The 27,980-nt window shown below is 35.7% G+C and overlaps 2 protein-coding genes across 13 annotated transcripts in view; one reads left to right on the forward strand and one right to left on the reverse strand.

Moving 5' to 3' along the window:
- clcn1b (chloride channel, voltage-sensitive 1b) overlaps positions 1 to 17,800 on the forward strand; it is a 33,258-nt gene extending 15,458 nt beyond the window's left edge. For 2 of the 3 annotated variants that reach the window (XM_052579156.1, XM_052579155.1), the window contains exons 5-23: positions 424 to 557; positions 980 to 1,057; positions 2,088 to 2,166; positions 3,947 to 4,072; positions 5,372 to 5,456; positions 5,626 to 5,727; positions 5,907 to 5,991; positions 6,424 to 6,579; positions 6,676 to 6,745; positions 10,352 to 10,462; positions 10,603 to 10,816; positions 11,033 to 11,166; positions 12,468 to 12,649; positions 12,872 to 12,953; positions 13,187 to 13,266; positions 14,767 to 14,811; positions 14,951 to 15,055; positions 16,128 to 16,214; positions 16,313 to 17,800. In XM_052579156.1, the coding sequence (XP_052435116.1) occupies positions 424 to 557; positions 980 to 1,057; positions 2,088 to 2,166; positions 3,947 to 4,072; positions 5,372 to 5,456; positions 5,626 to 5,727; positions 5,907 to 5,991; positions 6,424 to 6,579; positions 6,676 to 6,745; positions 10,352 to 10,462; positions 10,603 to 10,816; positions 11,033 to 11,166; positions 12,468 to 12,649; positions 12,872 to 12,953; positions 13,187 to 13,266; positions 14,767 to 14,811; positions 14,951 to 15,055; positions 16,128 to 16,214; positions 16,313 to 16,687 (2,330 nt within the window). In that variant the 3' untranslated portion in view covers positions 16,688 to 17,800. Of the gene's footprint in view, positions 1 to 423; positions 558 to 979; positions 1,058 to 1,552; positions 1,632 to 2,087; positions 2,167 to 3,946; positions 4,073 to 5,371; positions 5,457 to 5,625; positions 5,728 to 5,906; positions 5,992 to 6,423; positions 6,580 to 6,675; positions 6,746 to 10,351; positions 10,463 to 10,602; positions 10,817 to 11,032; positions 11,167 to 12,467; positions 12,650 to 12,871; positions 12,954 to 13,186; positions 13,267 to 14,766; positions 14,812 to 14,950; positions 15,056 to 16,127; positions 16,215 to 16,312 lie in introns of all 3 variants that reach the window. The other variant, XM_052579154.1, reaches the window with a different exon arrangement.
- Positions 17,801 to 18,313: 513 nt separating this feature from the next.
- The window catches only part of fam131bb (family with sequence similarity 131 member Bb), a 38,714-nt gene continuing 29,047 nt past the window's right edge, over positions 18,314 to 27,980 (reverse strand). For all 10 annotated transcript variants that reach the window (XM_052579165.1, XM_052579163.1, XM_052579167.1 and 7 more), the window contains 2 exons: positions 25,634 to 25,891; positions 18,314 to 23,915 (listed from right to left, as the gene is read on the reverse strand). In XM_052579165.1, coding sequence (XP_052435125.1) covers positions 23,685 to 23,915; positions 25,634 to 25,891 — 489 coding nt within the window. In that variant the 3' untranslated portion in view covers positions 18,314 to 23,684. The remainder of the gene's footprint in view (positions 23,916 to 25,633; positions 25,892 to 27,980) is intronic.

Genomic DNA, 27,980 nt, shown 5'->3' on the forward strand with positions numbered 1-27,980 from the left:
TATTATTTCTGTTTGTCCTCTGTTTTTTTCTGTTGCATTCCCATCTCTATTCTGGTTCTCTGCTCACGATGTCACACATTATGTTTGTATCTCTCTGTTCTGTCATCTGTACTCTGCTATTATGCTTTATATTCAGTTTTTGTATCGTTTTTGTCCTCAACCCACCTCAACCCCTCCACAACACTTCAAATCTTTGTGCCCTCTTTTCATGATGTGATCATCACAGTCTAGTTTCCTCTTTCGTTCTCTCTCCTGTCCTCAACACATTTTTTTGATAGCTCCACATCAGACTGGAGGATCCAATCTTTTTTCAGTTTCAGTGTGACTAGATCTACTCTCTGTATTAAATTGTGTTTATGTTTTATGGATTAATTTCATGCGCATCACTCCCTCTCTCTTGAAAATCTTTTCTCTGTCCCTCAGGCTCTGGGATCCCTGAACTCAAGACCATCCTCCGAGGTGTGGTGTTAAAAGAGTATCTGACGCTCAAGGCGTTTGTGGCTAAAGTCATTGGTCTTACAGCTGGGCTGGGTAGTGGTATGCCCATCGGGAAGGAGGTGGACCTCTGCTACATTCATATTTTATATTTTTATATAAAAATGTGCACTATTTTATTTAAATATATAGTTATTTAAATATATAGTTTATCTATCTATCTATCTATCTATCTATCTATCTATCTATCTATCTATCTATCTATCTATCTATCTATCTATCTATCTATCTATCTATTTATCTATCTGTCTGTCTGTCTGTCTGTCTGTCTGTTTTATATCGGTCTATCTGTCCATCCATCCATCCCCATTCTTTGGTTCTCATATTCTTCTGTTCATTTATTAGTTCAGTTATCTTGCTAACCGGTTGCATCACTAATTGTGGCTCTTTGATGGATTCACAGAAATTAATTTTGTTACATAAACTCTCTTCATTGTTTGATCTGCTGCAGTTTATTGATTCATAACATCCATTAAATCCCCAGGGTCCTTTTGTGCATATTGCCAGTATATGTGCAGCAGTGCTGAGCAGGATCATGTCCATCTTCACCGGTGTGTATGAGGTAAAAACCAGCCCCTGAGAGCTTGTTCGCCTGAGTGTGTGTGTGTGTGTGTGTGGCATGAGCGTGTGAGTTACTCTTCAGAAGCTGGCGACCTTAATTGGTGATCTAGGATCAAGTTACTCTCATTGGCATATAAATTCCCACTCCACGCCACAGCCATAACAAGTTATTTTATGAGTAGGCCGATGCCAAAACCTGTCTCTGATCAACAGTTAAGGATTATGATGAACCGCTTTTGAATGTTATACTTGGTTTAATATTACAGTTTGTCTGCGTGTCTAATGTTTATGAATTTAAAAAATAAATGCTAGTCATACTAATTGCATATTACTCTCCTCTCATTCCCTGTATTCTCTTTTTATCCCCGTCTCATTGTCTCTCCCCAACGCCTCATTATTTTTGTCCGTCTGTATTAATAGTGATGGTATTTTTTGGCATGTGTCTTGGATGTGTGTGTCCTGATGCTGTTTTTTTAACCCCACCCAAATTACCCAGAATAGTGCCCATGTTCAGGATCTGCTGGTGTGTGCCTGTGCGGTAGGAGTGGCCACCTGTTTCGCTGCCCCAGTGGGAGGCAAGTCACACCCACTTTTACCCAGCATGCATTGCTTTGTATTATGTATATGCACTCTATATTAGTTTAAAACATGATGTTCATCTCTCTCATCTCCTTTCTCTTTTTTAATGGGTGTTTATGCTTAGTTGGTATGTGTGTAAAGCTTTGGTTTGGCTTTCTTTGCCACATTGAAAGAATCCACACAATTGTGTATTGACATAATCCTTTTGTTTTTCCTTTGCTTTTTATCCATCATTCCCTTTATTTCTCCTTCCATTTGGCTGTACTCTTTTTTATTTTTCTTTCATGTTTACTTCTCTCTTGCTCCCACGCAATGTACCCGCTGACATTCCTAATCTATTCCTCTTTTTACATCTCTTCATCTCCTTCCCCTCTAACACTCTCGTTCTTCTTTTCTGCCTTTACCTCAAACTCCCTCTCTCTCTTTCTCTCTCTCTGTCTCGGTGTCAGTAGAACCCCTATGGTTACACAGACATACTGACAGTAGGATGTGCTGTTGGGGTGGGCTGCTGTTTTGGGACTCCCCTTGGAGGTAAAAATCTCCCCTTCTTTCTATCCTCGTTGTTTTCACTTCCTCTTCCTTCTTTTTCAGCTTGATGCCTGCTGAATAATTAAGCTCATCAACACTTCACAATTAAAAGCACCCGTGTGTTATAAATTCATATGCTGTGCATGTTTTGTTTCTTAACGAGTGTGTATACTCAGTGGAGAGCTTCATAAAGAGTGGGCCAGTACATTTTAAGTACTTTTAGAGAGTACTTGCATGCAGATTTCAAAATGTTTTTGTGTGTGAAGCTTTCATAACTCTATTAACTACTTTTATTATTACTTTTTATGAGGCTGTTGAATGCTTGTTTCTGATTGGTTGATGAACGTTTTATGGTGTGCCATTATTTTCAGGGAAACGCATGACTAAAGTAGTTCCAGACAGGTCTTGACCACATTACATGTCCATATCACTTCACCAAATGATTTCAGTTATTTCACAGGTCCTTACAACAGCAAAGAACCAAAACCCGCAACAACACTGACCAAGTAAAAAAATATAGCATTTCTCCCACTCTTTCCTAAACAAATGCACACACATAAAGTAAAGATTCACATGTGCGCACACGGAAACATACACATGCACAGAAACGTGTTGTCAGTGCTGCTCAGATGATTTTATATTTAAAACTCAATTTAAAAGCTGAGTGCCATTTCTCACAAGCAAGGTAATACAGCACAGTTCTTGAAACAGGTAAACTTACAGTTTCACTGTTAGTGGAGACGCGAGGTGTTGGATGAGATGCGGAAGAAATTAATCCTACTCACAAGAGCGTTTTAAGGACAAAAACCTTATGAATTTCTTTTAATACCTGAACAATATTTGAGGTGTGGTAACCACAGTATATGAATAATTATTCTGGTCCATTTAATCATTAGAAAATAATGCAGATCCCACATTACCACCTTGGGTGTGCATTATTTTCTAATAATTCAATGGGGCACGTCATCAATTTTTCCTTAAATAATATTATCACTTTTTTAGTGTGCACTTGTTTTATATTTGCTTATCTAATTTCTCTACAGAATCATGGGCATCGTTGTTTTTCACCAGGAATAACAACATTACACACAATTATGTAAGAAATAAGTTGAAATAGTGCGGACTGATAGCTTCAACAAAAGTATTAATGACCTCATAATTCAAAGTAGGTCTGCCTTTAAAGGTTTATAAATGATCAGATAACAATTTAGTTTAAGGCCCAGTTCTTTTGCCTCAATACATTCCTGTTTTGATGCTTATTAATAGTTAGTAAGGTAGTTGTATTATGTAGGATTAGGATCAGGGATGAAAAATGGTGGTGGTGATGGAGAATATGTGCGTTGTACTAATAAACAGACAATATGTTATGAATAGGCATGCTAATAAGCAAGTAGTTAATAGTGAGAACCAGTCCCTATACTGAAGTGTTAACCAATTGAACCTATGGAGAAAATGAATTGTGCATACTGACCAGCCTGACACAGCAACACTGTCTCAAACAATACAGTGAGTTTTGGGCAGGGCTAACTGTTTGATTGACCAATGGCAGAATCTGTTTGAAAACAGTCATTACTTTAGCAGTATTTTTAATGTTTTTCTAATTTTGTATTAATCAAACTATTTATCAATTCATAATTATTTTCAACTATTATTATTTAGTAATATATTATTTATTACTATTCACCTCTCTTGCACTCTAATGTTCTCTCTCTAAATTGCTTTCTCTGCTGTTATTTACCTTTCTTTTTTATCTATTTTTACTCATGCTCTCTTTATCTCTCAGGTGTGTTGTTCAGTATTGAGGTCACGTCAACATATTTTGCAGTAAGGAATTACTGGAGAGGATATTTCGCTGCCACATTCAGTGCCTTCATATTCCGAGTTCTGTCAGTGTGGAACAAAGATTCTGGTGAGAAGCACACACACAAACAGATATGATAAATTAATAATACATTAATTTAATGCTGTATGTCAAGCCTGTCCACTGCTTACTTAGCACTTTAAATGAAATACATTCTACAACATTTATTTCCAGCCTGTTTTGATGTTATAAAGTGCTGATGTTATAAAGTATAGTCCGACAGCACTGAGACCTTTCACAGATTCAGGTTTGATTGTGTATTTGGATGTTTCAGACAGACATTCAGTGGTTGGGATTTTTCAGTGACTTCTTTTTATTGGTCGACCAATATAAATTTAAATAAATAAATTTATGCATTTAGCAGACGCTTTTATCCAAAGCGACTTACAGTGCATTCAGGCTATCAATTTTTACATATCATGTGTTCTACCAGTTGAGCTACAGTGCTCATTTTTTCCCTTTTCTTTACTGTCATTGTAAACAGTTCTGTCTAATATGGATATAAGTCTGTCTAATAATCACACAAAGGAATTCAAATGTATACAAAAAGTATTATAACGATTGATTTTATAATATTAGTAATAGAAAGGCAAACATTATAATACTTTCTCGTTTGCTGTCAGCATAAAGCAAATATGCATTTATATCATTTAAATAAATCTTTGAATGACTAATGAGTATTTAATTTCACATAACTTGACAACTTCATCGAATCCAGCTATGAGATCTTGTGAAGTGTGTATGTTCAATCCAGCATGATGGCGTGTTCTCTGAGTTACTGCGGTCAATGTGAATTGAATGCTATAAATTTTAACCTTGTGAATTTTCTGTGTTATAAGGAGCAGATGCCACAAAACACATATTTGCATTTGTCGAACCCAGAGGCTTAAACATGAATTTAAAAAATATATTAATTATATCTGCCTTATATCAGTTATTGTCCCCCCTGCTTTCCAAGATATTGACATCTGCTGTCAAAAACAACTATATCGGTCGACCCCCTACTTATTTCGCATGTTATACTGTTACAGCAGTTGATGAGTGAGTCACTGAATTATTCACTTTACTATTTAATTCCACATAATTGTGTTTCAGTAAACAGACTTCATTATTGGTTTCAATTCACACAAAATTTCATCATGCTTTATCTTCATGTGTAACTATATCATTGGGGGGGAAATAGGCAGAGTGTCAGTATTGCATCTACTTAATATTAGCAATATTTATTGAACTGTTGTATAAAAGCAATATTGCACATGTATAGTTTTTGTAGTTGTAAATATCAGCACTGATATTCAGAACAACAGTGATTTTGCTTAAATATTACTAAAACTTTTTTTTCCACAGTTACGATTACAGCGCTGTTTCGTACAAACTTTCGAATGGATTTCCCTTTTGACCTTCAGGAACTGCCAGCTTTTGCAATAATCGGGTGTGTGGGTTAGTGTGTGTCTATGTATATGCATGTACAGTATGTGTAGTTATTAATTAGGGTAAAGTATATGTGCATCTAAATGATTGTAGAATGTAATGTTTTCTTCAAATAGATGTCACAATTTTTGATCTCTAGGTCATGTTTCTAAATGTGTTTGTGTTTGCAGGATCTCATGTGGGTTTCTAGGGGCATTCTTTGTATATCTAAACAGACAAGTTGTTCTGATCATGAGGAGACCAACGGCACTTACACGATTTCTCACAAAACAGCAAGTCACCATTTTCCCAAACTCATTTTACAAACCAGTTTTAACTTAAAGAAAATGTATTGATCTATTATTTCTCTTTTACTGCATGGGACATTGACAGTGACACTAATAACATCAAAATATTATGATAATATACTATTACTGTGGTAATTATATCTGTTTGTGTTTGTTTGTTGTAGCCGGTTGATTTACCCTGGTGCAGTGACACTAATTATAGCCTCCTTCACATTTCCTCCGGGCTTCGGCCAGTTCATGGCTGGAGAGGTGTGTATTTACTGTGATATACTGCACACATTCATACTCAAACATTTCTTTTGTTTGCAAGAACCAAATATTAAAAACAACCTTTAAACGTGCACTGAATTATTTATTTCTATTCATCTGATATGCATATATATCATATTACTGATTTCTAGAGATTGGTTTTCATCTTTTTGTGTAAAAAATGTAACCTTTAAATTGTGAGGTTACCTACGTACCAGTTCCTAGACCATTCCATAAGAGAAGGGATTTCACCTTCAGAATATGGATACTTCATTGTAGCAAAACTTATTAACCATATTTTAACCATAAAACTGTCATTGAAGAGCTGCTTGAGACACACCAGGCAGCTGCTGTTTCCCTTCACTGCTACATCGTGAATGTGTCTTTTGGAAGTCTTCTATATGTGGAGTCTGTTTCTCTTTTATCACGCAGCTGATGCCCAGAGAGTGCATTAATTCACTGTTTGATAACTTCACATGGACAAAGATCTGGGGTTCACCGGCTCCACCTGGATTGGGTCGCTCTGCTGCCTGGCTCCACCCACAAGTCAGCGTCTTCGTCATCCTAATCCTCTTCTTCATCATGAAGGTGCTCATTTGTTGAAGAAATATTTCTGTTGCCAAATTCCATTATGTATGCTGTCTAAATGTTCATTTCTTTTTTTTTGTCTCCCTGCACTTATAGTTCTGGATGTCTGCAGTTTCTACTACAATGCCGGTCCCTTCAGGAGCCTTCATGCCTGTTTTTATATTGGGTCAGTCATTATATTTTATTAGCATATCATATAACTTTCTAAGACCTAGCAATCAATTTTGGATATTATATTGGAATTATCATTTTGTTTATATCTCAGTGGGTATGGCTAGTATAGTATTAATCTTGTGCAGCCTGACTGAAATATACATACATATATTAAATGGAACAGTTAAATTAGTTTTTTTTTTCAATCTAAAAAAGAGCATATTTTTGTACTTTCATGTCTCATATAACTTGATATAGCAGTGTAATGAAGGAAGGTGTGACATAAAAGTGGGGATCCATGTGTAGGCTTTATTCCATAGAGTGTAGTCAAAACAGGCAGGGTTAAACACCAGCAAACACATCCAGGGCAAAGGCAAAAGAGTAATCCACAAGTCCCACAATGGTCAGGGCAGGCTGCAAACATTCATAAACAAGGAAACAGTCCAGGGATCAAAACACAAAGACAAGGAAACAGGGAAAATAGAAACAGTGAAATTAGGAAACATGTAAGAGCTAATCAACATTCTATCACCAGTGAAGAGATAGTATGTGTGTGCTATTCTTATAGTCCTACTAATATGAAGCAGATGTGAACTGGTAATGAGTGCTGATGAGTCCCTGCAAAAGATTATGGGAAATGAATTGAGTGAATAGCAAGGTACAGGATGGAGTGCCCTCCCACCAAGGACTGGCTTCCAGATGATCTTCAACAGCCCAGAGTTCCGGAGTGAGGTGGTGCAGAAGCAGAGCAGGGGGAGGGATGGAGGGCCAGATCCATGAGGAAGGGGAGGAACAGGAGACTGAGGCAGAGCCGGCATAAGCCAAGGCGGAGCTGGTGGAGCAGGGAGCAAGGATGGAGCCAAAGACCAACAGGGCAGAGCAGACGGAGCTGAAGAGCAACAGGGTGGAGCAAACATATCAGAAGAGTACCAGAGTGGAACTAAAGACCATCATGGTGGATCAGAAGACCACAACAGCTGAACAGACAGGTCCGAAGATACACATGATGAAAAGGATATCCACCACAGCAGTGCAGACGGGTCTGGAGATCCCCACCATGGAGCAGACGACCACAAGGCTATGGCCATGACATGACAGGACAGACTGGGAGTTTAGAAATGGCCTTCTTAGTCGTAACAGCACAGACTCAGAGTTCAGAAATGTCCTTCTTAGACCGGAACAAGACATTGAGTGAATTCAGAGGCAGTCTCTGTGACAGGCAGGGCATCATGAACGACTTTTATGGCCGAGACTGGTTGTTCTGCAGTGGTAGCAACAGGAGCTTCAATGGATACAGAGAGTTTAGAGACGACACTTGCAGCCATAACAGAGGGATCAGGAAACAGGTAGAGTTCAAACATAGTGTCCGTGGTAGGAACAGAGAAGACCGGAAACACCATGAGCTTGGGAAAGTGTGCTACTACTGTCAGAGAAGGTTCTACAAGCGAAGTTGCCACCTCAGAGGGAACAGGAGCAGACTCTGTGACAGATTCAAGGGCTGGAGTGAGCTCTGGGACAGACTTGTAAGTTGGAGCAGACTCTCGATCAGACTATTAGACTGGGGTGAACTCTGGCTCATTTTCATAGATTAGAGTGGTTTCTAGATCAGACTCATAGACTGGAGCCAACTCGGGAGCGAACCCATGGGCAGGAGTGAGCGTTGGATCAAACTCGAGGGCTAGAGGAAGCTTGGGAATGGATTTAGAGAATCCAGCAAATTTTGGAACAGACTGTAGAACTAGAGTGGACTCGGGAGCAGATTCAGGAACTAAAGCCATCTTTGTGCTGTATACTCAGGAGCTGAAGACCTCACTAGACTAAGGTCAGGGGCAGGATTTACCCTAAGCTTTGTTTCTAGGCTGAAGCAGTCACAAGACACAAGATCAGGGGAGGAAATAAACATTGGGCAGTGGTGATGGACTGAAATCATCTATGAGCTAGACTCGGAAACAGAAGCCCACTCACGACCAGGCTTGGGATCAGGAGATGGAATGAATCTCAGGGACAGCAGCCATGATGGGATGAGACAACAAAACAGTGGCTAATGATGGGACGAGACTCAGGAATGGCGGCCATAACAGGACAAGGCTCTGGAACGGCGGCCATGATGGGATGGTAAATCTTATGAAAAGTCTCTGGGTTGGCAGATAAAAAAGTCCTTAAATGAAACTCTCATCATGTAACGACACAGCACGAGAACTCGAATATCCTTTTGCCAGAGGTGAAGAAGCTGATTGATTGGGTCCATGATTGGCCTGAAGTGCTCAAAAAAATGCTGGATACAGGTGTGGCTGGTGATTCTGTAATGAAGGGAGGTGTAAAAACAAAGTGGGGATCCATGTGCAGGCTTTATTCCATAGAGCTTAGTCAAAACAGGCAGTGTCAAACATGAGCAAACACACCTCCAGGGCAAAGGCAAAAGAGTAATCCTCAAGTCAGGCAATGGTCAGGGCAGGCAGCAAACAATCATAAACAAGGAAAAAGTCCAGGGATCAAAACATGAAAGCAAGGAAATAGGGAAACTAGAAACACGATCTAATCAACTTCAATCCCGAGTGAAGAGTGTGTGTGTGTGCTGTTCTTATAGTCCTACTAATATGAGGCCGGTGTGAACTGGTGATAAGTGCTGATGAGTTTGAGCAAAAGATTATGGGAAATGGAGTCCTAAGTGAATGGCAAGGTACTGGATGGAATGCCCTTTAGAGGAGCTCATTGGCACTCCAGCTGGTGATCATGACAAGTAGAATATGGTGCTCATGCTTACAAAAAAAAAAATACATAAAAAAAAAATATTCAGAGGACCAAAATGGAGCAAAAATATGCACTTTAGTTCAATTGCTGATATTTATTTGGCCAAAGTAAAATTGTAAATTGTAATGAAAATCAGATGTTTCATTGATAGCAGTAAATTTGTAAGATGATATTTAAATGCTTAGTTTTATAATTAAAGCTCTGGAGTTTATTTTTTTATTTTTTTTATTGTGGTGGGCAAAACATATAAATTAGTAAAATACAACATTGAGGGAGGTATGTAAAAATAAACATTCCTCAAAAGCCAGGTGTATCATATTCAATACTCACATATTAAAATGATTTTTCAAAAGATTATGTATGGAAGTAGCTTTAGGCCGTAAGTGCTTTTCAAGAAATATTAAATTTAAATTTATGCATTTAGCAGACGCCTTTATCCAAAGCAACTTACAGTGCATTCAGGCTATCAATTTTTACATATCACGTGTTCCCGGGGAATCGAACCCCCATCCTTGCGCTTGCTTGCTTGCTAGCACAGTGCTCTACCAGTTGAGCTACAGGGACATAATATATATTAGTATCAATTTAAAAGATTGAAAAGACGTGTACTATGTGGACATTTTCGAATTAGCTATACTAAATGCTTTTGGTTTCTCAAACCTATAAGATATCAATCAGATGACAGAAGGCAACAGATTTTTCAGCAAAGTTATGATCACGTTATTAGTTCAGAGGCCTCAGATTAGAAATTTGCATAGCAAATATGATACCGTATGCTTTGCAGGGTAAAAATAATTACATGATGAGATTCACACATTATTTTTAATTGTAATGTGACTGAGATAATATGATAGTTTTCATCAAGCAGGAGCAGCATTCGGCCGTTTGGTGGGTGAGATCATGGCCACGCTGTTTCCGAACGGAATTCTGTTTGATGGGATTGTGTACCAAATCCTGCCTGGAGGCTATGCAGTGATAGGTCTGCAAATATTCCCCTTCCAGCTAGTCCTACACCCCTAAAATCCATTTTTACTCTTAAAGTAGCAGATTTATTCTTCCTGTATACTTTCTCTTTCAAATGTTCCGCATCTGACCGCCTGCTTCTCCCTGGGTGTGTAGGGGCAGCAGCTATGACAGGAGCCGTAACACACACAGTTTCAACAGCAGTCATTTGTTTTGAACTGACGGGTCAAATCTCACACATCCTGCCCATGATGGTGGCCGTGATTCTCGCCAACATGGTGGCACAGGGTCTACAGCCTTCTCTTTATGACTCCATTATTCAGGTCAAAAAGCTGCCCTATCTTCCAGAGCTCAGCTTTGGCCACATCAGGTACCACTACCAGATCTCTAGAGGCTGGTGTATTTTTAGACGTGATATTGCATCTGAATATATGACAGCATCTTTGACCTCTTTTCCCTTCAAACAATATCATGCTTTAGAGTTTTATTTGATGATTCTGCCACAGAAGGGAAATGAAGGAATTTACAGAAACTGTCTTGATCTCTTGACATAAAATATCTGTCTTTCTTTTTCTCTGCATGGCAGTAAATATAATATCTTTGTGGAGGACATCATGGTGAAGAAAATAAAGTTTCTGTCACCTCAGTCCACTTACAGAGAGATGAAAGATCTCCTGGAGTCCATGTCTCTCAAAACCATCCCGCTCGTCGACTCCAAAGGTCTGTGTTGGGGAACAAACCACTTTGTATTCATATTGCAGATTATATTTCCTATTGAAAAGGCCAGTTAAAACCAGTGTAAATTTCCTATTCAAGATGGTAGAACACCATAGAATGGAAAACTGTACCCATATACTAAAAGACTGTGGTAATATTGAGGGGGAAAAAAGTGACTTTATGAGAAATGTAGCCACGGTTACAAAGAAAAAGTCACATTGTGACATACAGTGTTAAAATAGATTGTAACTGTGGGATATAAATTCACGCTGCGAGATATAGTATGGAAACCCATTTCCGCCTGAGAATAAAAAATAAAAAAGGTAACTGTGCGAATTATAAATAGTCAGTTTATCAGAAATAAAGTCACAGTTACACAAAAAAGTCCAAATTAAATTCTCAGTTATGATATATACATTGTAATGTATAAAGTTTCAATTATGAAAAATAAAGTTGGAATTAATTGAAATAATCACAGTTGTGAGATTTAAAGTGACATTGCTAGAATTTTCAGATGGCAAGTCTTAATTTAAGAGAAATTAACACAATTATGAGAAAAGTCACAACTCTGAGATATTAAGTCATACTGCAAGATATAGTACACAAGCCTATTTTCACCAGGATTTTTTTTTTTTAAGAATTGTGAGATGGTTAAAAATAACACATCGTGACATTATCAGAAATAGTTGCAAATGTGAGGAGGGGGGCAGGAAATCACAGTTGTGAGAAAATATATAAAATCACGATATATAAAGTTGCAATTACGTGAAGTAATTATGAGAAATAGTCGCAATTGTTAGATGTAATGGCACAGTAACACTTTAGAGAAATTTCCCTGAATAAACTTATTACTGCTTTTTCATAGTATGTTATAGTAGTCATGTTCAGGTATTGGCTAGGGTTACGGGATCTAGAATATGGATATGTGTTAATATGTGTTTTATAAGTACTAATAAAAACCCAATATGGTAGTGATACGTGCGAATAGTGTTCCCTAATCTAAAGTGTTACCAAAGTCACACTGTAAGAAATAAAAATGCAATTACAGGAACAAAGTTTGCAATTATGATATGTAAATTTTACAGTGACTTTTTTTCCTCTGAGGCAGAAACAGCACCATAGCCACACTGTTCAACAGCTAAATTAATTTGGTTAAACTAGTCTGCCAGAATGGTCTTTCTGATGAAACTGTTTGACCAGGCATGTCTTGCTGGTTAAAGGTGGTTCAAAAGCTAGTTAATGTATGCTGATGATGACGAGTTGGTATTTATAAATAATTGAAAAAAAGTCAATTATTTCCCCAGAGTCAATGATTCTATTGGGCTCCATTGAGAGATGTGAACTTCAGGCCGCCTTGGATTGGTCCCTCTCTGCTGAGAGGCGGGTTTATATCCGAGGTGAGGGCGTGTCCAGCCCGGGGTCAAAGGTCAACTGGGAGTCCTTCGCCTTTGTGGATGACGAGGTTGGAGAGGAGAATGGAGACAAGGTGGGAGGAGCTCCAAAAGTGTGCTCACACACTGTTGTTCCCAGAAAAACCCTAGAGAACGTTTTTTTTTCCCTTATCTTTTTTTTTTTTTTTGCTCAGAGGTTCATGTTAAGTTCTCTGAACTTACATCAGTAAGCAGAGCTTTATGCCAAATAAATGTTCTTTTCTGAAAATCTAAAATTGAAGTATGCTAATCTTACACTGTAACTAAAATGATTACAGGGTAACACAGTCTCTGAAGAGTGTAACGGCCCACTGGGGTCCACCAAAACCACAGACGTCTCCACAAATCACTCCACATCTGGTGAGTTGTGTTTGTTACCTGGCAACAAGTTCTCAAATGTTCTTGCTGATCAGTATCCAACTCTACATCAGTTTCACAATTCAACATACAGACCTTGTGTTAGAAATCAAGCTCATTTCTACCAGCTACATAAATGTTTACCAGAAGAGCTTTGTGATATCAAGACTTAAATAGTCTTACTTAAGTCTTTTAAATAGTCACAATTAAATAGTGAACCAGTGATATTTATGTAGCAGGTGCCCTGCAGTCTGTGAGGAGGACTCTTCGTCGTCTTTTCTCCTCATCTTCCTCATCAGGGCAGACTGAGCTGGAGGTGTGTCTCTTAGCATTGTTGTCACTTACAAGGACAGTAACTGGCTGAAGACTTGAGCAGGGTTAACACGAGTACACGGGTTTAAAGCAGGAAATCATCTATACATGCTGTTAATTATCTCAGACAATACTAATATCTTTAATTTTGTCAAATATGTTTTATTTTATTTTAAAGTTATGTGCCTTACTCTACAGACCTCCATTGTAAATATTTTATAAATTATTGTCCATGGTATTTGACAGCATATGGATCCTGAGAAGCCTGAGAGTGCACACAATGTTTTTTATATCTATTACGTTTTACTCCCAAAGTAATAAACCAGCAAACAAAAAAAGGGAAAAATAGAATATGTATCTGCTCAGCCAATTTTATAAATGCCTAAAATTATAGAAGTATAATATTTAATTGGTGTCATAATCATGATTGGTAAATACAATTAATTGCTTTTAACTTTTGTTTCTGTTCTATGGAAAAGGATTAGGGCCTTTTAATAATAATAAAATATAAAACCATCTTGAGATTAAAGTGGTTAAATTTCAAGAAAAAGTTATGTTTCGAAAAGTGGAAATCAATTGCTTAACGAGTGTTTAATAATAATATATTAATCAGGGGTAGACAGGCTATAGTGAGGGCTTTGTTGTCCCAATAAAATAATTATTTAAATCAATGTTATTATTGCATCCTGTTAATGTACAACAAAACTGAGGTGCAAATAGTATCTACCACTATTTATAAGTATAAATAGCATCTAATTAGCTACTATTTACACTTATTGCAAAGATCTGCTACTTTTACATAACGTAAGTAGAATGACTAGTTTCACTTTGTGTAAATAGCACGTATCTAAAATGCTGCTGTTGTCACTTAGTGTAAATAGTACATACAGTATAACTATTTTCACTGTAAATAGCATCTGGCAGGGTGCCCAAAGTCCGTCTTCGAGCCAAATGTGGACCATGGATAAATTTAAAACGTTCTGCAACTTGTCTATTGAAATGTAGTCTTTTTCTCAAAACATAACGACTTTATTCTGGAAATGTAATGAGTTTAATCTCAACATTTTATCTGGACTTTTTTTCTTGAAATTTAACACGTTTTTTTCTTAACATTTAATGACTTTAATCTCGAGATGGTTTTAATTTTTTTTTATTATTATTGCTTGGCCCTAATCCTCTTCTGTACTGTTCTTCCATGTAAAATATTTCTTTAACAATTTCTGTTTTAATGTTGTAGCTTGTATATTTTTACTTTGAATAGAAAGAAATCACATATTTTTATATTTTTGCATTTTAAAATCCAGTTGTGACTTTTGTCCTGTCACTTTCCAAAATGCTGAGCTCACACCAGCAGGTGGCATCAAACATGCTGTGTAGGGCATTTGGAGTCACTAAACAAGATGCAAAATTTAAAGGGTTATTTTTAGTGAATTATTATGTTATCCTTCAAACATTCATGTACTACTTCTGACCCTCCGTCTACCTCTCATTCCTCTCTCTGTAGAGCCCTGCAGCTCCTCCTGTAGTTGATAACATGACTCCTGAAGAGGTACGGTGATGAATTGATTTATTTCCACTGCAGTTCAGACAGACGGGACAATTAGCACATCAGTCCCAAAGCCGTCTGTAAGCTGTCAGTCACTCGCAGTGACATCCTGACCCTGATTATGTTGTATTGGGGTGTTCAGATCAAAGCCTGGGAAGAAGAAGAGCTGGATAAGCCCATTGATATCGATCAGATCCGTGTTGACCCCTCACCTTTTCAGCTGGTGGAGAGAACATCCTTGCATAAGGTAATCCACAATCCGATTGTGATCGCATATGAAATACTGTGTATTATATTAAGCATTTATGTTTTGCCAAGTGAATCATGATTTAGACTTTTATCTGTATGTGAATGTCAGTCCAAAGCTCTCATTATTTCATGCCTTCAGGGAAATGTTTTTTTGTTTTGTTTTGTTTTTATGATAGAAACAACATCATTATATCCTGCATTCAGAAGTTTATATGTATGAGCCCAAAAACACACACTAAAAATGTGTTTCATTTTATTAGACATTAAAAAACAACACAAAAAATAAACCAGAACCAAACAAAAAAAAATTCAACCAATTTAAAAAGTTACTATATTTATATTTGCATTCAAATAATAATAAAAAAGAAATTATGTAAATATAAAATACAGTTTTATTTAGATATTTTATTTAATATGGTGATTAATCGTATTAATTGTAAATTAATCACACATCAAATTTGGCAGATAAATTACGTTTTAAATTACAAATATTTGTGTTAAATGTGAAAAGCATCAAATAGGCAAAATGGAAAGAAATATTTAATGTGATTCAACATAGAATGTATTACACATACATTTTTAAGCTGCAAAAGATATGTATGTATGTGTGTGTGTGTATATATATGTGTGTGTGTGTGTGTGTGTGTGTGTGTGTGTGTGTAAGTAAAACTCTAAATAAGAAACTAAAACTGTCAGTAGGTGGCAGTAAACTTCTTAATGAGTAATTCATTGAGTCATTCATTCATTCCATTCGTTCAAACATTCAGGAATTAAATAAATTTCTCTCTTTATGAATGGGCTGTTGAATCATTGAATCACCCGATTCATTCAAGTTGCGGATTCTAAACTAAACACCAGAATGTAAATATGAGACAAAATCTCTCAAATAACTCATTGTATAAGTGCATCGTTTATCACTAATCATCTGTATGAAATGTCAGATAGGTCCAGAGTGGGGTAGGTAGATTAAATGTGCCAATTAATTAAATTATCTTTATAATGTGTTAAACCGACAGCCCTAATATATACCCATACATGCATAAATACAATGTTTTTCATGTTTGTTTCAGACTCACACCCTGTTCTCTCTGCTGGGTCTCAGTCATGCGTATGTAACTAGTATTGGTAAACTGGTAGGGGTGGTCGCACTAAAAGAGGTAAAGATTGTCTGTCTACATGTATTTCTGCATTCTTCCTATCATATGCTCTAGTGTTAGAGTAATTAATTGTGCTCGTCTCTCTTTTTCACTCCCAGCTCCAGAAAGCAATCGAGGGTTCGACTCGTAGCGGAGTGCGACTGCGTCCTCCTCTGGCCAGTTTCAGAGACGCCAGACGGAAGGCCAAAAAGCCTTCGCGTTCCCCTTCCGTCCCATCCTCTCCCACTCGGGACAGAGAGCTGTGGAGCGAGAGTGTGAAGAGAGAAACTAAAGACAAGTCCGCTGATAGTTGTATCCAGACAGACGTCAAAGAGTGTGATATAGCCACAGGCAGCAGCAGCAGAAGTACCGCCAGCACCTCTCAGGAGCAACTACCTTCCGCTTCTTCTTCCACACTCCCTCTCTCCTCTCGTCATTCTGTGCCTGAAGGAGAGGTGGATGCTGATAGAGAGAGTGATGAGGAGCCTTTATAGGCCTATTGTTTATCATTTTCTCAAATTCAGCCCTCCGGGGGGATGGAAACCAAATTATGGTGCCGACTTTGGGCCCAGCACAAGAGCTGCACCTTCAGACTTGTTGATTGATTTTCTACTCTCGACTCTACTCTACAGGACTCTCTATACTCTTTCTTTCTAGAGGTTTTTTCACTTGTTGTCTATACATTTGTACATATGGACAGTCGGTCTGACGCATCTCACTGAATGTCTTCTCCTTCTTTGCTAGTCGATCCCCGTGTTTGTCTGCTGAACCTGATATTATATCTGTAAAAATGAAAAGATTTGTTTCCCTAACAAGTGATTTGTATTTGATCTGACCCTTGTCTTGGTATAACTGATATTTCTTTTTAATTGTATAGATGTGAAATTTAAAACAATATTTCAGGTTCAATACAAGTTTAACTCAGTTCAGTGCTAATGTTAGCTTTAACTAAGATTATTTTAAATTGTTTTGTAAATTGAAATGAAGCTGAAACGATATATATATAATTAGAAGTTTAAGTCAAATGAAGTTAAAGTTCTAGGTTACAGTTGTTGACATTAACGAACTAACAATGGAAGCATACTTCTAAAACATTTATTAATCTTAATGCTAATTGCCACATTTATTAATGCATTATTAAAATCTAAAGTTTTATCTTTTAATGTTATTTAATGGACCTGGGCTAACATAGGGTAACAATGAACAGTTGTATTTTTATTAACTAAAATAAACAAAGATGAATAGATATTGTAGCAAATGTGTTGCTCATTAGTTAATGCAAATGTTATTAGCTAATGGCACCTTGATTAAAATTAAAACAAAAATGAAAAATAATTATAGCTATAAATGCTATAATAGTATGTACATAATACTAAAATAACACTGGCTAAATTGAAAACATTTGTTACAATATTGATTAGAACAACATCTGTCCTTTGTTTTCTTTAAATAAGCAAAAATCATTGTTAATCTATTTTTTGGGAGGGGGTGTGGTTAAAAGTAAAAAAAATGAAGGTTTTAGTTTTATAAAAGCACTTACATTAATTATTCTGTGAAAATGTGTGAATATTTTAATAAATACGGCTGTAAAGCTGTTTAAATCATAATTGTTATCATCATTTTAGGGTTTGTGTTTATAGAATTACATTGTCAGGGTAACAAAGTTGTGAATTTGTATAATTTTAAACACAAAATGTTAGGAATTGATTTAATTCACACTAAAACCATCTTCACATTAATATATTCTATATCTTGTAGCTATAATATTGAAACATTTTGTATTTAAACGTTCACTTTCATTGTAAGTGCCTCAGTAACCAAATCATTTTAAAAAAAATAAAAAAAGAAAAGTACATTTATTTTTGTGCCGCAAATAATTTAGTCACAATGTTGATTGATCTTGTGCTGAACCTGGTATATTCATCTAATCACTAGACATTCATTATGAAGCTGATTTGTTTACTACATAATTTAAGCTGCAAAGTCATTACTCTATCATTGAATCTTTGTTTAATTATTATAACTATTGATGAATATTTGATTCGTTTTTATTTGTTTTAATGGTCTGGATAGCATGCAGGCTTTTTTGCCACGTCTTAAAAATACACAGTGCGCAATACTGCTTTGTTTGCTTCATTTATTAATTTTTTCTTCATTATTTTGGGAAAAATAAAGGAATAGTAATATTCTTGAAGGTCAGGGAGGTGTTTTGTTCGTGCAGGAAAAAGAGATGTGAAAGAGAGAGTCCGATGGAGGAAGAGGAAGAGCACATTGGAAGAACCCGCTTCAAAACCTTCAGTGAAGCATGCATAGATATACGTATCACAGAGCACTTCTTATATCACACCTCTTACAGCTCAGTCAGTCAATGGATTTGTGCCTGTATAGCTCGCTAAATGTGTTGACTCCACGCAATCATAAACCAATTTGATCACAATAGTGTTTTTTTTTTTATCCAACGTGTTACTACTTCTGAATATGATTCTTCGACCAAGAGGAGACAACACAGGGTTTGAGTAATAGACAGATATCATGGAACGAGAGAGGAGGAGAGAAAGACAAGTACACTAGTTTACAGAGAGAAGGAAAGAGGTAGAACAAAAGAGCGGTTACAGCATCACGCCAACAGACAGTTTTGTAGTGAGAGATGGCAGTAGAATCGTACAAAAAAAATCCATTTGAGATCAGTTCATCTGTAAACACAAGTGATAAACCACTACATCCAAGGAAATACATTTGGCTTTTTGTTATTTATTCATTCGGGTATTCCTTATCTTACATAAAAAGCAATAAAAGAGAACATGACATCACTCCTTTGGTTGCAGCAGTATGACCTGGCTTTGTGATTGCCGTGTTACTTTGATTGGTTGATTATGTCATTAAAATCTTTGAGGCATTTTTCAGAAATGGAATCATTAAAATGTGGTAGTGGAATTACAGGCACAACAGGGTAAATAAAGAAGTTGGTGCTCTTGAATTGACAAAGTCATTTAATATCCCTCAGGTGACAAAGTGTGCATTCGTAATCCTTTATAATATTTTACTAAGTACTAGAGTCAGAGCACTGGTGTCTGGTTTTCATGTTTTCCGATACTAGGCTACAATGTACAAAACAATCGATTTAGCAACAAGATTAACACTGCATCAACTTTACAGTAAAACTCAGGACTTATCTTTAATTCAGTCGTTAACTGAAATGCAAGATGGCACCAGTTGCGCTTTTTCGTAAATGAGAATGTGTTTGCGACGCGATAAAGATACACAAAAGTAGCACCGGTTCTAGTTATCTGCACAATGCCAAGTAAGGCTTAAAGTAATCATGAGATGAGGGAAAAACAATTAAAATACACACAAATCCATGGCCACGGTTTTGCATTTCATCCCCCTCGTATATGGTTAATAAACCATTCTCCCAAAATTCTTAAATTCGTTGGTTTAACAAATCTTGCCTATTGATAAGCTAATACACCGTACCCACAAGTTCTCAATCTGTGCTCTGAGATTCATAAACCATACCTTAGTTTTTTTGCGATCTGCAACCAAATGATCAAACTGTAACTTTTCTAACTTTTTTTTTTCAAAACGTAGGCTATGTTTTCACAATTCGTTGCCTTTGGGAAACCGTTCGGATTGCGAAAGTGATTTACAGGTGACTTCCGGGCCTCCATTTGACAAATATGAGCACAATAAATACATTTAAAGTTAATGAACTTTAACAAGTAAGCAATGACTTTTGTGCTTACAAGTCAGAATATCGTAAACGCGATAAGTGAATGCATTAATAATTATGCAGTCTCTTGAGTAAGTAGGCTACTTATTTTGAGTAGGCCTAATTAATTAGGCTACTTTGTGACCAATAAAAAAGTATGTTCTTTGCGTACGACATTCATACATGATTGGTCATTATCACATGACCTAGCAGTGTAATTTGTGTCTTTACTGCCAGTAGGCTAGTTTAGAGGAGTATGCAATTTTGAATACAGGGAATATCTCAATGATTGACAGTTTGTTTATTAAGGTTGCAATGGGTTAGTTTATTAAGACTAATTTATAATCATTGTATGCTTTAGACATATAAAACATCTTCGTTTGCACATCATAAACAAACTAAACTCAGAACGTAGGAAACTCATTGATATTGTAATTTAATAGGGAGAAAAACAATATACGCTTATAGTTATATACGATATAGTTTTTGAATTGTTTGGTGATGTAGGCTAAATCAACTTTTTTTAAATAAAGTTTTTGGAAAGGAATTGTGCTGATTTCAGAACAGCATACTAATGTGAAATATAGAAGATAAAGAAATTGTTATGTTTGACTATCACTTTGCTTCATGATAAAAAAAATAAAAAAACACGAGAAAGATGAATGATCACATGTACAGTATAACATATTTTCACCAAACCAAAGTGATACCATTACAACCAAAGGTGCATTTATCTCAACATAACAAAGAGATATCATACAGGCTGCAAAGTGAAATCCCTCCCCTATAATTCTTAAATAAATAAGTGGGCACATATTATTTCATGTGAGCAACCTTTGGAGTTCTGAATTCTTCACATAATATAAGATGTACTGTATATTATAATATATTATGACAGTGAATAAGTTATGTTTGAGTTATTATGATGTAGACTCTGCTGTTATATATTGTTATATAACCTAATAAAAAATATCATATTAAAACATTATTCCATACAAGATGTTCGGAAAGGAAAATGTGTCCTGATTTTTTTTTTTCATTGACAAAAAGTATACAAATACTGTACACAAAAATCTGTCAGAGCCTCCTCAAGAGTCCAGACGTGAAGTAATATGTACCCCAACAAACACAGGAGGGAGTGCACACAATTCTGTAGAAAAATAAACATTGTCCCAACATTGCATAAACAATCAGTCAATAAATAAATTCATTCATGTAAATACACTTCATATAGCTATTAACGCTATTTCTTCTCACCGGCAAGTTTGTATTATACACAATCATCAAAGGTGAGCGTGTCCTCCAAAGAAACTCATAATAACCGTCTACACGTTGTCCTTTTTTTATTTATTTTTTTATCCTTGGTGAATCATGCATGACATCACATTGCAGGATGATGTAATTACTTCTGTTTCTGAGCCAGACGTCTGCTCCTGCTATGGGATGCATACGCTTCATGTCCGTTTATGAACAAATACCCAGTCAACGCAAAGCTTTTAGCATCAGTTACTGTATAATCAGTGACCATGACAAACAGGAAGACGCCTGTGCAGTTCAGAAATGACCTGAGTTGTTCAAGAGGTCACTTTCGACTCAAACCAAAGTCCATTTCCATTTTCATTCCGTGGAGACATTATTCCTTGATATCTTGGTAAAGGATATTTACAGTATGAGTATTTTGTTCTATTCTCCCCTTATTATATAGTGAAAAGGAACTGTAGACAATGAAATACTGTACATATTTTGGAACAGAAATTATGACATGCTTTATTATAAAAATAAAGTAATCATCAAGAACTAGTCCTGCAAATGTAACAACAAGTACATGTACGAGTCGCCAAAAGGACTGTTTGAGACAAAAATGTTTACTGTAGATTTCTTCTATTTTAGTAATTTGAGGTTATGAAGCATTGCCTTTCCATCTTTCTCCTCTCAATTGTCATTCATCACGAGTTCGATTAATCTAGATATTTCAAAACCATCCTTAAGCCAATGTTTGACAAAACCAGAGCAAAACCAAAAATGTTCATGTGATTTAAAAAAAATTAAATAATGCAAATTTGGGATCAGAACTGAAGTACAGTCTTTTTGTCTTATGAAAGAGTTCATTTTCAATCTAAAAGGCATCTGTCCTTCACCCAGCAACCAATGCAAGCGCAAAAATGTTTTTTCCCAAATTTTTCTCTCATTTAAGTAGCCAAGTAGTCTCGGCTCAGCTCAGAGTACTGAGGTCCAGTGCAAATATCTATACAGTGCTGTGTATGACTCCAGAGTAAACTGACAAACATCATGCATGCCAAACCACACACAGAGAACGAAGCACTCCAGTATGAAATATATCTGTGTTTGCATGAATAAGTTTGTATTACTACAAAACAAAAATAATAATAATAATAATAATTAATTAATTCCAGTTATGTGGAAAATAAAGGCTAAAAAAAAAATTAAGTTGGGTGATTTAATAAATTTAATTTTTTCTCCGTTATTTCCTTTATAATTTTGCATGGAAGCACGGGAGAACATCACAGGTATGGGTGTATATATTTGTGCATGTACCATACCGTTCAAAAGTTTAGGGTCAGTAAGATTTGTGAAAGAAATTAATTATTTTATTAAGCAAAGATGCAATTACTTGATCTAAAGTGACAGTTTCTACTTAAAGTATAAATGCCGTTGTTTTGAACTGTCTTTTCATTAGATAATCCTGAAAAGAAATCTATCACTGTTTCCACAAAGGTATTAAGCAGCACAACTGTTGTTTGTTTTAAATTGATAATGATAAGATTTCTGAAGAATCATGTGACACTTAAGAAAGGAGAAATGGTTGCTGGAAATTCAGCATTGGCATCACAAGAATAAATTACAATTGAAAATATTCAAATAGAAACAGTTATTTTACACTGTAATAGCATTACTGTTTTTTTTTTTGCGTTTTTTTTTAAAAATAATGCAGTCTTAGTAAAAAAGAAGGTTCCCCAAACTTTTGATTGGTACGTACAACATCTATTTGCTTGAGTTAATGAGGGTTTGAATACTTACATACTGAATAAACAGACAACAGAACTGTGTAGGCTGTGCAGTGGTTTGTTTCAGTTAATTGATTTTTATGTTTCACAGCACAGAAACCTCTGTATTGAACCAGTGTTTCTCCCAGCAGTGTCATAAACTACCAAATCTTGTTTTTTTATGTGTAAAGGATTGTGTTTTGAAGTAAACAGGGTGAAAATGAATTGGAAAAAGGGATAATTTGTGTTAGAGTGCATTTGACCTCTTATGCTGTGTGGGAACTGAAATTCTGAAGGGCATGGGTTGTCAAAACTTGTGTTAGTGTCTATTTTACAATTATATATTTAATATTTTAGTTTTTTTGTCTTAGAAAATAATCATATTATCATCATCATCATTTAACTATAGTTTCTTTATTTTTGAATAACGAGTGCCATCACTCCTTGTAAAAGCATGCACATATTTAACCGACTGTTCTTCATATTCATCGTCCTGAATTACATACCTCCAACTTTGTTTTCCTTACTCTCTCCCTTCTACGTCCCAAGGATTTCCCATTCTGTGCCTTCCTTTTTCAGACATCCATAATATAAGGCTTACAAAATAATAATAATAATAAGAATAGTTTTCATGTAAGCAGTGCAGTAATTTCAGTTCTGATTTTCCATTTTGCATTGGAGCAGTCACTTGAATTCCATCACGTTCGATTCCTGAAAGAGGAGTTGATATTGTTTGATTAAGTTGACTGAAACAAGCTCAAGTCTCATTCCGGCCACTTAGTTGGATGCCGTGACATCTACAGACGACGATTCAGACTCCTCCTCTTTTTCCTCAAGCTCTTCAATTACAGACGGTGAGACATCAGACGCCTTGCGCTCTGTGCTGAATTCTCCAGGGGCTTGACCAGGACTGCTTCCTCCCAATGAGGTCACTTCCTCTCTCTGCGTTACTGGAGATGGAATTAATGTCACTGGTTCTGGTTCCATGCATAACGTAATGTCTTCCTCCTGGAAAAGAGGCTGGACGTTAGACTGGGTACGTGTCTTTTCCTGTTTACAGCCGCGGTGTTCAATCTCTGTGCCAACAGTGGCACTAAATGAAATTGGAAAACAACTTTCGAAACATTTGTGTTGTAATTTTGTTAAGTGGCTGGTCTGAGACTTGAACAGGCTTTGTATTGGGACAAATAACATTTGGGACTCAAATAAGCAAACTACTGTTGAAAGTTGCTTTTGCAGTAGTTCAGTTAAGTCATTTATAAGTTGTTTCTCATTACTTTGTAGCTCTATCAAATATGTTTAGTGTGATCTACCCGACCAGGAATGCATTTCCAATACAATGATGTAAGTTGCTGTTTAACCGCTGTATGATTCCTTGTTGAACATACAGTATTAACTAGCTAGTAATAATGAAACCTTAGTCGCACTTCCATTATATGAACCAAACTGGCTCAACAATATAGGAATGACATTATTGACGTCACTCACAGGTGGTGAAGTTTTACTGCTTATTCACTGGTTCTTTGCATGTTTTCGTATGTCATACTCCGAGGTTCCCTTACACATTTATGCAAATGCGCAGTTGCACACTCTTTAAAAACAGCGCTGATTTGATTTTCCATTGGCCTTACCAATAGCAGCCAGTTAGAGTGTTTAAAAAAACCTGTCTGAAAACAGCCATTATTTTTGCATTTCCTCCTGGTGGTGCTATTGGCACAGATATTACAAACTAAAGCACTGGAAAAGTTACACTGTAGCTGTAACTGATTCTGACTGTGATTTAGAGCTTATTCCAACAGTGAAAGGCGTTACAGAAAACTTAGACAGGATTCATACTTTTCTAGCTGCTGACAGATATATATAAATTCCTATTAACTTTCTACCGAAGTGCTGTTCTCCAGAGATTTTGGTGCTGACATTTTCACATTTCTATTTGATGCTCAGCATCACAAGTCTGTGTGGAGCTGTTGAGCACTTTACTGCACAACAAAACATGAAAACTACAACATAAAAGGACAAATATACTTTTCACTAAACATAAAAAGGTTAGGGTTTAAATGGAAGAATAATAGATACAGTACACTACTAAAATCAAGACACTATTTAACAGAAATATTAATTACTAGAAGTACTATTAAAGTATAAAGTACTATTATAGTATTTATTAATTTTGGTTTAAGTTTTAATAATGTGAATTTGTCATTATTAGTTTTCTAATACGTCTATTTAGCTTTTTCTATTGTTTTTCTGTTTCAGTTTTTATAATTTTTATTTCAGTTTTTCATTTTGGTACTTAAGCTTTATTTCAGTTACAGTAAATGGTTTTCATGTAATATTTATTAGAGAAAAATTTACACTAAATGTCTCAGCCGATGCTTTTAGCCTATTATCCAGAAGGATATCTGCAGATACTGATGCCGATACCGATTTGATGTTCATTCATGTTCATTGCACGCTAAAATGTATTAAAATGCACTGCCGCTTGAACTGAGGCACTACAGTGATCCGTCTTGTCACAATTAAAGCCGTCAAAGTGTCATTCATTGTCTGAATTTCGTGACAGAATAGACAGAAGTACGAAAACACAAAGATCTTTGAGATTACTGGGGTGGCGTGCTACAAATAATATCTGGTATAGAAAAAAACTGCCAATTATCGTCCATTCTAATATTCTCATAATCATCTCAGATATTTATATTTATTTAAATATATTTTATTTCACTCACTTTGATCTCTTCCTCTTCCTGGGCTTCCAGTAAAGGTGAGTGATCTGTCGTCACCTCCTCTGTGGGGGCTGTTAGATTTCCATCTACTGTTACAGGCATACCCATGTAGCCCAACATGTCTGCCTGGTAGGCCTCTGTCTGCGCTGCCCCCCACAGATCCACTAGTGGGGGGTGAGTGCGGGGCGGCAGGCTGTGGATGGTGCTGTTGGGAGTAGCTTGTAAAGACTGAGTGGCACTGTGTAGTCTTTGCTCTATCATCTGCAAACACAGAAAAACTGTTTAAGTCACCATTGCGGTAAAAATGTGCAAGCCACTTTTTCAGCTGCTTCTCTTTCCCAATTCATGTTATTCATTCCAAAAACTGACATGGACCAAAACAACCAGCACCTAAAATGACAAACATCTATTTAAAGGGGGACAATTATTTAAAATCTGCATATTTATAAAAAAATATTATAAAGAATGAACAAAGCATCTCATAAAACAACAGCAATAATTGATCAGAAATCAGAAATTAGTATTCATATTTCAATAGGTTAAGACAATGTAAAATATAAAACAATCTATTACAAAAAATCTTATAAAATTTTTTTTTGAAATGCATGCACAGGTATTACACCATATCATCATATATTTACAAATATTTTTACCGTATCAGATTTGTAATTTTCAAATCTAAAGGATCTAAACACATTTAAAACAAATGCATTAATAAAAAAACAAAGTTGACAGATAAAAGTACACAAATAGAGTGAGGGTCATGCTTAAAAACTATTAACCAGCGAGTTCATTTATCTTATCCAGTTTTCAAAGAGATTTTTCTGACTCGGTTAGATGATTTATTTGTTTCATGAAATGGGCAGTTAATTAAACATCAAGCCAAAACCACAGTGAACGATGTCTTCTACAGAAGCGTAAAAGCTCCTAGTGAGTCTTGAAAAGTTTATACAGAGATCAGAAATGAGATTTTTTTACTCTGTTGTGTTACAATCGCAATGGCTGGTGGAATTTGTGTTGTTTTTATTCCCCATTTGCTCCAGCGAGACCTCATTTACTGTAACGATCAGTGGCTTCTGGTTAATGGCTGAATGATGGAACCTGATTAAGTTTTTACTGCTCTCACTGCTGATCCTGGGGCTGCTGTTGAAATGACCGCTGGGACCTGTGCTGTTCAACACCAACATGATTCTGCACAGCAGAGCAAGAGATGTCCTTGCGGTGGCTGCTAAGTGGAATTGGTAGTTTTGTAACTTACCTGTTGCTGATTGTAATATAAGATCTGTTGCAACACAGCCTTATGGGAGTCTTACGTTAATGTGCCAACAAACTGTTGTTGCAGAGGAATATGGAGTCCTTTACCATTACAGGAGATGATGATGTAGAGCTTTATTTTGTCCCTACTTCACACTGATGTCAAGCGAGAAAGGTGCACATTTTCCTTTTTCAAGATTTTTTTTATTCGTCACATACACAATTATATAGAGCATATATAACCAGCAGTGAAATGTGAGATTCCACACTGACAGTGTTTCTGCAACCTAATCCCTGTACAAAAAATGATGTGATTTATTTATTTATTTATTTTCATAACACTTTACAGTTTAAGGTTTCAGTTGTTAACATAAGCTAACAATGAAAAAGACATTGAAAAAGATGTATTGATCTTTGTTAATTTCAATATTTACTGATAAATTATTACATTTAAAAGTGGTAGCTATTAATATTATTTAATGAAAATGAGATAAAAAGTTTTTTTTTATTAACTAATGTTAATAAAGATTAAAAATACTGTATAATGTATTGATTATTGTTAGTTACATGAACTAATAAGATTAATGAATTGTTTTGAAGATTATATACATTTTTTAAGATTTAATCATCTTGGTTGATATTAATTTCAGTATTACAAATAAATTATTAAAATTTAATTGTATTTGTTAATATTATTTAGTGAATGCAAGGTTATATGAACAAACAATAAACAGTTATTTTTATTAACTAATGTTTATAAAGATTAAAAATACCATAACGTCTATTGCTTATTGTTAATGAACCAACTAAATAACTTCTAGGACATTATCATAAAGTGTTACTATTGCTACTATATGTTTTTTTTTTTTTTTTTTTACCATTATTTCATATTTTGAAGTTTTTTTAAGCATTACTTCATATTTATTTTTTTTCTAATTATAAAAGCACTTGTCAGACAACTTAAAGGTTTCTTCTGACGAGAATTTATTTATTTATTTATTATGATATCAGGACAGTTGTGTCACACTAAAATGTTTGACCTCATGCCCATAAAAAAATCTAAATTAATTTTAATTCAGAAATTTCAAAGATTCTG

This window comes from Carassius gibelio, chromosome B16 (assembly GCF_023724105.1).
Source record: "Carassius gibelio isolate Cgi1373 ecotype wild population from Czech Republic chromosome B16, carGib1.2-hapl.c, whole genome shotgun sequence".
Lineage (NCBI taxonomy): Eukaryota > Metazoa > Chordata > Actinopteri > Cypriniformes > Cyprinidae > Carassius > Carassius gibelio.